Below are 10239 nucleotides of genomic sequence, written 5' to 3' on the forward strand. Positions count from 1 at the left end.
TATTCAGTAGTGTTGGCGGAGCTAGTGTTGTTATTCTGCGGTGTGGGCGGAGCTACAGTTGTTGTTATTCAGTAGTGTTGGCGGAGCTAGTGTTGTTATTCTGCGGTGTGGGCGGAGCTACAGTTGTTGTTATTCAGTAGTGTTGGTGGAGCTAGTGTTGTTATTCTGTGGTGTGGGCGGAGCTACAGTTGTTGTTATTCAGTGATGTGGGCGGAGCTAGAGTTGTTCTTATTCAATTACGTGGGTGGAGCTAGAGTTTTTATCATTCTGCGGTGTGGGCGGAGCTACAGTTGTTGTTATTCAGTAGTGTTGGCGGAGCTAGTGTTGTTATTCTGCAGTGTGGGCGGAGCTACAGTTGTTGTTATTCAGTAGTGTTGGCGGAGCTAGTGTTGTTATTCTGCGGTGTGGGCAGAGCTACAGTTGTTGTTATTCAGTAGTGTTGGTGGAGCTAGTGTTGTTATTCTGTGGTGTGGGCGGAGCTACAGTTGTTGTTATTCAGTGATGTGGGCGGAGCTAGAGTTGTTCTTATTCAATTATGTGGGTGGAGCTAGAGTTTTTATCATTCAGCGATGTGGGCGGAGTTAGAGTTGTTGTTATTCAGTGATGTGGGCAGAGCTAGATTTATAATTATTCAGTGAGAGGGCGTAGCTAGAGTTATTAAGAGTTATAATACAGTAATGTGGGCAGAGCTAGAGTTGTTATTCAGTGATGTGGGCGGAGCTAGATTTATTAAGAGTTATAATACAGTGATGTGGGCGGAGCTAGAGTTGTTATTCAGTGATGTGGGCGGAGCTAGAGTTATTAAGAGTTATAATACAGTGATGTGGGCATAGCTATAGTTGTTATTCAGTGATGTGGGCGGAGCTAGAGTATTACGAGTTATAATACAGTGATGTGGGTGGGGCTAGAGTTGTTATTCAGTGATGTGGGCGGAGCTAGAGTTATTAAGCGTTATAATACAGTGATGTGGGCATAGCTATAGTTGTTATTCAGGGATGTGGGCGGAGCTAGAGTATTACGAGTTATAATACAGTGATGTGGGCGGAGCTAGAGTTGTTATTCAGTGATGTGGGCGGAGCTAGATTTATTAAGAGTTATAATACAGTGATGTGGGCGGAGCTAGAGTTGTTATTCAGTCATGTGGGCGGAGCTAGAGTTATTAAGAGTTATAATACAGTGATGTGGGCATAGCTATAGTTGTTATTCAGTGATGTGGGCGGAGCTAGATTTATTAAGCGTTATAATACAGTGATGTGGGTGGGGTTAGAGTTGGGATTCAGGGCTGTGGGCGGGACTAGATTGATGAACATTCATAGATCTGCTTGTATAATAATCAGTAACACACTACTTGAGTCTGTATGCGGTCTGCTGATGGTTGATTTCTCTTTTTCTCACCACAGACAGATGATGAAGAGGACAGAGAGGTATGCGGGTGTGCGTTTGTTCTGCACTCTGTCTGACGAATATTAACCCTTCATGTTTTAATGTCTTGTTAAAGCTCTCAGTGTCACTAATCTGTATTAATGTATAACCCGTTCAGATATGCCCTTGAGGCATTTCTAATTTGAGGCATTTCTGGAAGTGCTCAGCTGTATTTTTGTCATGATTTGGATGGTGTATGTGTGTGTTTTAGTCCCCTCAAAAATTTTCAATAATTTAACAACACATTCACATTAATGGTTCTCTGATGTTGTTTAATGGTCACATCGATTGCAGGTAAACAAATAAAATATTTTAATATTATAAAAATACACAAAATGTGTTTTTCTATTTTCTTCATTTTTGTATTATTGCTTAATTATTATTTTGATGATTTATTTAAATGTAATTATTTTATTTAGTTATTATTTTATTTTTTTAATAATGTTTTAATCATTTATTTTCATGGTTTTATTGTTTTTTTAAATTATTTTAACATTATATTAATTTTACTTTAGTACTTTTATTTTATTTAAATTTACTGAAGTGTGTTAACGTTATTTTATTTTTTTTATTTGTATGTTTTTATGATTTATTTAAAATTTAGTGAGTGTTATATTTAGATGTTTTTTTATTATAATTTTTTTTTCATTTTAAATTGTTATGATGTATTTAAATTTTAGTGTGTATTTTGATTGTTTACTTTCCAATATAAATGTATTTTACTTTACATTTTTGTATATATTTAAAATTTTAGCTTTTTTACTTTGTTTTTCAATTTTTACATATTGTTTTTATTGACATATTTTTCTTTTACATTTACATTTTTGTGATGTATTTAGATTTTAGTGTTTATTTTCTTTTCAAACATTAATTTATTTTAATTTTTCACTTTTGCATACATTTACATTTTTACATATTTATTTGTATTATTTTTTTAAACATTTGTTATGATTTATGAACCATCACCCCATGAACCCCAGTTCGGGAAACCCTGTTCTACATTATTAGAAATATCCGGCAGCTCAGATCATCTCTAATTGTGTTCCTGTATGATCAGAGTCTAGTTTGTGATGGTGTGATGTGTGTGTGCAGACGGGTCGTGTGTGTGTGAGCAGCAGCAGAACCGCTCCAGCTGTCGGGCCGCAGACAGAGACAGAGACGCTGGGTTTGTGTCAAGCTGAGGACGCAGCCGAACACGAGCAGATGAAGGCCATGCTGAAGAGCAGCCTGCAGAGAGGAGACAGAGACAGAGACAGCACCGGGATAACGGGCCTGAGGACACGTACGCGCACACGCGCCAGCAGAGGTGACACACACACACACACATGATCAGAGTTCTTCTGTAGAGTCTCATTCAGTGTTATCCTCGTGTGTGTTTGTGTGTGTGTGTGTAGGCCGCAGTGCTTGGGCCGCAGGGACTGAAGAGTCTCAGTGTGTGACGGACAACGCTGCAGACGAGATCATGGAGAGAATCGTACGCTCCGCCACACAGAGTCCCAGAGAACGACGCCGCTCACGCGCAAACCGCAAGTCATGTACGTCCCTCAGCAGCTTCTGTGCGCTAACACTGTGTGTGCTAACACATAACACGGCAGCGTTGTAGAAGGAAATCATATGTGCTCCGTCAGGCTTTTATGGCTCATAAAGTCTGACAGAGTGAGAATATTAAGGAAAAAACAGCTTAGTTTTATTCAGACACACAAACTCAGCAAAAACATGAATTTTCATCAGATGCTGATAATTATACGATGGAAACAAATAATGGTCAAATATAATAAAAAAAACACATAGTTAAAATTAACAATAAAATAATAATTAATCATTAAAAAATCATAAAATTAAGTGTATTTTTTATTTTTAAATATTTATTTTAATTATAATTTTTTTATGATATAATAATATTTCCCTTCCGCTTTATTTCATTCATTTTAATTTGACATTTTTATGATTTATTTGAATTTCAGTGTTTTATTTTGATTTTTTCCCCACCAAAATTATTTAGTTTTATGTAAGTGTTCATCTGGAAATATTACTAACAATACAAAAAGGTGATTAAAATAGTAAAAAAAAAAAAAGTCTAATTAACAAATTAATAAAACCCACAAACATGTTAAATTAAAAAAAAAATACAAAAACAAATAAAATAAGCTCACGTCATAAAGATTTAGAAATATAAAAATTAATGTTAAAGTTAGTCAATCATAAAATAAATAAATAAAATAAATGCATTATTTAACACACACAAAAAAACAAATAAAACATTATTTTATTGTAACGTTTTGATTATAACAATATAAAAATTAAATGCACATTTACCCATTCAGCTGATAAAATCAGTCAAGATTTGACAGAGAAGCTCCAGCTGAAGCGGGACGTTTGTACAATTCCACTAAAGGAGCTCAAAGGCGTGCAGGAGATTGTGTTTTGATCATGTTCATCATTTAAAACATTAGAAAGTCAGACTTCAGATGAAGTGTGATTGTGTGCGAGTGAAACAGAGCCTGATGCTGATGTTGTGTCTCAGTGAGGAGGACTCTGAAGGGCGGTCTGACTGCAGAAGAAGCTCAAGCGCTGGGTTTGGACGCCTCAGAGATGCCGGTGTGAACGGGACGTCCCGTCCACTTTCGCCTTCAGCAGAACTCATCTCAGGACAACAGAATCGCCAAGATACCGCAGTAAACATGTTTTAGATCATGACACGGCTGCTGAAGTGCTTCACACATCACATATACAGCAAAGCTCCGCCTCCATTGTGTGTGTTTGATTCTAAGCCACGCCCCCTCATTACATACACACCTCACCAGCCAATCACAGGCTGCCACTGTGATGATGTAAAACCCCTTTACAGATTGTGTTCAGGTAAAGGAAAGCTAAGAATAGAGAATCTTTTCACCAGACTGAACACTATTAGAATTATTTCTACTGAAAGCTTGTGGTAAAATGTGGCATTAAATGTCGGATCTCTCGATTCACTTTATGTTTGCATCAGTCAGATCAGTGAAACCGTGCTCTGATAGTTTGGATTATTTATTGTAAGATGTACAACATGAAGGTACCAGTCATTAAATGTGTTTATTTGTTAAAATGCTGATCTTTGGATCTTTATATTCATTAAAGAGTCCTGAAAATTACTAAACTGTTTTAAATTTTAAAAAAATCATCATATTTTCATGACTTCTGACTGTTTTATAAATAAATGACTCTTCAGGTCCAGACGGGTTCAGAATATGGAAACAGTATCAGATTTTGAATGCATTATGAAGGTTAATAATGTCTATAAATGCTGCACACCTTTGGTTTCTAAAGCATCTTTTGTTGGAGACTTCTGAGTGTTTTATAGCAGATGTCTGTGTGTCTTTGACACAGAAGCAACTAGAATAACTAAACCCACTCAATCATACGTTTACTGACTATCTGTCATCATTCTCCAGGATTGTCTGTGGGTTTTGTGTTGAGAACCATCATGTTGCACATTAGCATCCGTTATTATCATTATATGGGAAAACAAGACTTTATTAGATTTGTATGAACTCTACATCACATGCATTTTGTCTCCAAAAATGATTCTAAATGTTCAAAATGGTAAAAGTATTTTTGACGACAAGACTGTAAATGTTAATGCTCTTTTGCGTTTTGTAATTTCTATAGATTTGTTGTCTGATGTATTTTTTCTGTACATGTTAATTTAAGAAAGACAACTGAAACCATAAACGCCACGCACAGTGTTTCTCTGTCTGATCACGTTTGATTTACTTGTCTTTTATGATCCGATCACTCGTCTGCTTTTACTTGCTGAAACATCTCTAATGTTTCCTTCTTCTCTCCGGTACGTGGAATCTGAACTCATGTTGCAGAATTGAAAAGCCTTGTACTGTTACATTTTTCACTTGGATCTGCATGTGTCACACTCTGCAATAAAATCCTTTCTGAAATAAAACCGCTGGCAGTGTTTGATTGGAGAGTAATAAATAAACTGATCATATTTAACCACATCTGAGCTAAATGGGTCCTTAAATACATTGGAACACTTTTGTATTAATGCATGCTTTTTTTATTTTTTATTCTTTTCTCTTTAATATTTTTTTTTTTATTATTATTTATTTTTTGTTTAGTTTACTTTTTCATTATTCATTTGATTGTTTTGTTTTTTTGTTTGCTTTACTATTTATTCTATATGTACTTTTTATTTATATTAATATTATTTTAATTTTATTAGTTGTTTTTATTGTACTTGTTTGCATTTATTCTATATGTACTTTTTATTATATTGCATTTTATTTATATTAATATTATTTACATTTTATTAGTTGTTTTTATTGTACTTGTTTGCATTAATTTTGTTATATTTTACTTTTCCATTGATTGTTTATTAATATTTCATTTTTATTATTTTTATTATATTTATATGTAAATTCCCTTGCTATGTGTACTGTGTTAACCTAACTGAGACTTGTTATAGCACTAATATATCATTGTTTTTGATTGCTTCCATTGTCCTCATTTGTAAGTCGCTTTGGATAAAAGCATCTACTAAATGAATAAAAGTAATGTAAATGTAAATATGTATTTTCTATTTATAATATTGCATTTTATTTACACGACTATTTTATTATTTTATCATTTTATTTGTGGTTTTCATTATATTTGTATTTGTTTGTTTTCATTCAGTTTATTATATTTTAATTGTATTTATACTATTTTTAAATTATTAATTGTTTGTTTTAATTGTATTTATTCTTATTTTGCAATTTTATTTATTTTCATTTATTGTATTAGAATTTATTTTTTTACTTTTATTATTATTATTACTTCCTCTAAAGGGTATTTATGGAGATCACTAACACCAGAGCACTACAGTATATCTATGTTCCCATTCAAAACACGAGCCGCAGTTCCATTTCCGGCCGGCAGGTGGCGAATCCCCGCCCCTCTCAGTGAACGCGCTTACGGGCGCGTGTCAGAGTCAGCGTGACGCAGTGAAGTCTGCGGCCTGTTCTGCACAGTAAAAACAGCTCTTTTTCCTAATAAAACGCGTTATTAGCGGTCATGGCGCAGAGTATGATGCTGTACTGGGGCTCTGGTTCTCCGCCGTGCTGGAGAGTCATGATCGCGCTCGAGGAGAAGATGCTGCAGGGATACAAACACAAACATCTGTCGTTTGACAAGAACGAACACAAGTGTGAAGAAGTCAAAGCTCTCAATCCCAGAGTTCAGGTGCGTTCACGTGCATGACAGATTCGTGTCGTGTATGATTTCTTAAGATTGCATTGAGCTTTTATTTTCTATGCAGCTGAGCAGTTGCCAAACTTTTGTTTTAATATTGCACTTTTATTTTCGTTTTATTTGCAGCTTCCGACTTTCAAGCACGGAGACATCGTCGTGAACGAGTCGTTTGCCGCGTGTCTGTATTTGGAGGTAAAACACTCGAGGGGCGTGTCGTGTGACAGATGGGCGTGTCGTTACGTGATTCAAATATCTATAAACCCTTATTGGTTTCTTTAAATTATTAATGAGTGTCCAGTTGGTCGCACACGATTCAAACATGTTATAATTCTTATAAATCAGAAGATAAGATCAATGCGTCTGATTAAATGAACATGTCGACTCAATATATACTTCAGTAATGATTGATGTTCTGTTGCATCTGAATATTATGGAAGCCCGTTTCCGCCACGGAATAAAATAAAACAAATTCAAAATAAAATAAAAAGGTAATTGCGATTGTTTTAAATCTGACAATTCAAAACTTTTTTTCTCACAATTCAGAGTATATATCTCACGATTCTGAACTGCGGGAAAAAAGTCAAAATTGTGAGAAAGTGTCGCAATTACTTTTTAATTATTATTATTTTTTTGTATTCTGTGGTGGAAACAAGCTAAAACTAAAGAAACAATTTATTCACTGACTTTATCATTATCTTTATGTATAATAGAGATCCTAGACGTTCTGGGAAATTTTAATTACTGCTGAAAGTGTTTTATTTAGTTCAAAGTAATCAAGAAGAGGGAACAGTATTTCAGTGGTTTTGCATTTATTCACAATACTTTTTTTATAATTTTGCATATTTAAAAAAAAAAGGCAAAAGGTTTACGACTGAATACAAAATCTCTTGTGAAACCGATTTTGTAATTGATTGGAAAAGCATTGAAATATAATTTTAACTCATATTTTTTCATTACTATGTCCATTTAGGGTCTCCGTTATACATAAAGATATATATATATATATATATATATATATATGTTATCATGAAAGGGTAGTAATAACTAGATTTTCTGAAGAAAATATGAGTGAAAATAAAAAACTTTTTTAAAGATTTTTAGCATGCTAGCTAACACATGGCTAATGGCTATTAGCATGTAGCTATTCAGCGTTAGCATGTTGGAAATTCTGTTTGCTAGCATTATTCAAAAGAGTCAAGGCCCATGTCTATACGATGTTCTGATGTAGAGATATAGGTCTTAGTAAATGGTTGCTAGGGTATTCTGTTTGGTTGTTAGGCAGTGGCTTGGCAGCTGCTAATGACGATACTCCATAATATCAATATACTATTATTACTACTACTAATAATAATACCAAGTGAGATAGTAATATTGATGCTTTGCTTCATAGCACCACTAATAATTGTTTTTTTGTAATAAAGTAGTAGATCCAGACTCTAAAGTGGAGCTTAATGCTCCAGACTGAGGAATGACGAGTGTGTTTTTGTTTTTTTTTAGAGCACGTTTAAGTCTCAAGGCACCCGTCTGATCCCAGACGACCCGGTTGAACAAGCGCTCGTCTACCAGCGAATGTTTGAGACCAACAACCTGCAGCAGAAAATGTGTAAGTGCCCTAAACAGTCAACATACTTCAACCCTAAAAACATACAAACATCCACCTGGAGCTTCTGGTGTCAGATCTTGTCTGATTGTGATCAAGTAAAGGTCAGAATAAGGTCAGTAATATCTCCAGATGAACTCTTACTGGACTGAAGCAGCTCAGCTTTACTTGATTCTCCATCAATCATGTTTTAGAGTCTCAAATCTGATCCTCAGGATCTTTTGAGGAGCGTTTGTTTCCAGAAGCTTTACTTTCACTGTTCCTCAGCGGAGGAATGATCTTCACAAGCCTCCAGAACATCTCACATTTTCTGAGGAGCCTTGATTTCTTCAGCTCTCAATCACTGTGTTTCTACTGATCTACTGATTTACTTGCTGCTTGTGCTGATTTACAGCACAAGCAGCAGAATATTGTCAAAGAAATATCAGCATCTGATGCAAATCGCATATTTTTGAGTCTCTGAATAAAATTGAGCTGTTTTTACTACATATTCTCATTCTATCAAGTCTATATGAGCCATAAAATCCTGATGCATCAAATATGACATGAATTTTGTTCAGATGACGTGGCTTTCTACGAGTGGTACGTTCCTGAAGAAGAGAGACACGAATCGACTCTGAAGAGGAATAAAGAGAGTTTAATCGCTGAGCTCAAACTGTGGGAAGGATACTTGGAGAAGGTTGGGTTTTATTGATAAAATAAATAATGCATTTATTACTTACTTTGAATGGTTCATCAGTGTTATTCTCTTCGTCTAATGTAATGAGTTGCTGCACCAGACGGCAGATAGTCTTTGTTTTTTAATTATTGCAACCTGAAATCTTATCAGTAAAATTATTAGTTATGGAGGGTGAACTTGACCTTTGTTTAGGTTTTCTCAGAAGAGATAACTTTCTGTAATGAATGCATTAGAAAAGTGGAATGGATTATGAATGCACATGGTGATTGTAATGATTGAATTCTTGTCTTCTCTAACAATGAGTGATTTGTTCATCAGATGGGTAAAGGCTCGTACCTCGCTGGTAAGAACTTCACCATGGCCGATGTGGTGTGTTTCCCCGTCATCGCGTATTTCCCACGACTTCAGTGAGTGGATCGCTCTAGATATAAAGAGTTTTTTTTTTAAAAATTCCATTACAGCATGTTTAACCTTCATAATGCATTTGGGTCTTTTTTTGAAAGAAGAGATACATCAACAAAAAAATGTATTAAAAAAATGCAATGTTGCAATGTTGTATTAATGGAACAGAACCAAATTTTCCAAATGCTGTGTATATTTTATAGATAGATAGATAGATAGATAGATGTTGATTTATTATATATACATATATCTCCAAACATGAAACGCATATCTGTGAAAAAAAAAAAGATGTGATCTATTTATTTTTTTCACAGATATAACAGTGTTTCATGTTCGGGTCATTTTTGACCCGGGTTTATATGGAACACCACTAGATGTCAAAAATACCTTCTTTAAAGTAATATGTGAAGTTATATTAGTGTATGGAAATATATACTTCTAAATATATATTATATAATATATCTGTTTTCAGCTGTTCTCGAGAGCGTTGTCCCAGACTGATGGAGTACTACGAGATGCTGAAGGACCGTCCCAGTATTAAAGCCAGCTGGCCTCTTGAGTGGCTGGAGAAACCTGAGGGTCCAGACACGTTCAAGAACCTGTGAAGAACATCCTTAACACACCAGCAACATTAAACCATCACTGCATTCAGTTTATGTTCAAGTTCAACTTACTGTATTAAACCACAACCCTTGACTCTGTTCAGTCTATAGTTTCGATTTGCCTGACGTGTGACGTTTGACGTTTAATCTCAATCATTTATCTTTAACACAGCGGGCTGTGTAATGATTAACATCCACAGCTTGTTGTGTGGCACTAAAAGTTTTATCCAGTTCAGTCTAAATAAAGATAATATTCACCATCATTACAAGAAATGAATGGAATGTGGTTCAGTTTTAATTTAATAGCCTTC

At 34.8% G+C, this 10239-nt stretch overlaps 2 protein-coding genes across 2 annotated transcripts in view; both read left to right on the forward strand.

The window, feature by feature from the left end:
- Window positions 1-4308, forward strand: part of LOC132104822 (FH1/FH2 domain-containing protein 3-like) — a 63216-nt gene extending 58908 nt beyond the window's left edge. Inside the window, exons 22-25 of the mRNA XM_059510354.1 lie at window positions 1401-1424; window positions 2515-2728; window positions 2817-2957; window positions 3947-4308. Of these exons, the coding sequence (XP_059366337.1) occupies window positions 1401-1424; window positions 2515-2728; window positions 2817-2957; window positions 3947-4026 (459 nt within the window). The 3' untranslated portion in view covers window positions 4027-4308. The remainder of the gene's footprint in view (window positions 1-1400; window positions 1425-2514; window positions 2729-2816; window positions 2958-3946) is intronic.
- Window positions 4309-6381: 2073 nt separating this feature from the next.
- LOC132103858 (glutathione S-transferase A-like) lies at window positions 6382-9939 on the forward strand. The gene is made up of 6 exons (XM_059508918.1): window positions 6382-6636; window positions 6772-6837; window positions 8143-8248; window positions 8806-8924; window positions 9243-9331; window positions 9799-9939. Exons 1-6 carry the CDS (start codon window positions 6469-6471, stop codon window positions 9929-9931), a joined length of 681 nt encoding a protein of 226 aa, XP_059364901.1. The 5' UTR covers window positions 6382-6468; the 3' UTR covers window positions 9932-9939.
- Window positions 9940-10239: the final 300 nt, after the last annotated feature.

Source organism: Carassius carassius, chromosome 25 (assembly GCF_963082965.1).
Source record: "Carassius carassius chromosome 25, fCarCar2.1, whole genome shotgun sequence".
Classification (NCBI taxonomy): Eukaryota; Metazoa; Chordata; class Actinopteri; order Cypriniformes; family Cyprinidae; genus Carassius; species Carassius carassius.

Bases quoted from the DNA above. Each gene is read 5' to 3' on its own strand.
- LOC132103858 (XM_059508918.1), top strand. From the start codon at position 6,469: ATGGCGCAGAGTATGATGCTGTACTGGGGCTCTGGTTCTCCGCCGTGC. The intron at 6,637-6,771 runs GTGCGTTCACGT...TTTTATTTGCAG, and splicing joins CTCTCAATCCCAGAGTTCAG to CTTCCGACTTTCAAGCACGG. The intron at 9,332-9,798 runs GTGAGTGGATCG...ATCTGTTTTCAG, and splicing joins GCGTATTTCCCACGACTTCA to CTGTTCTCGAGAGCGTTGTC.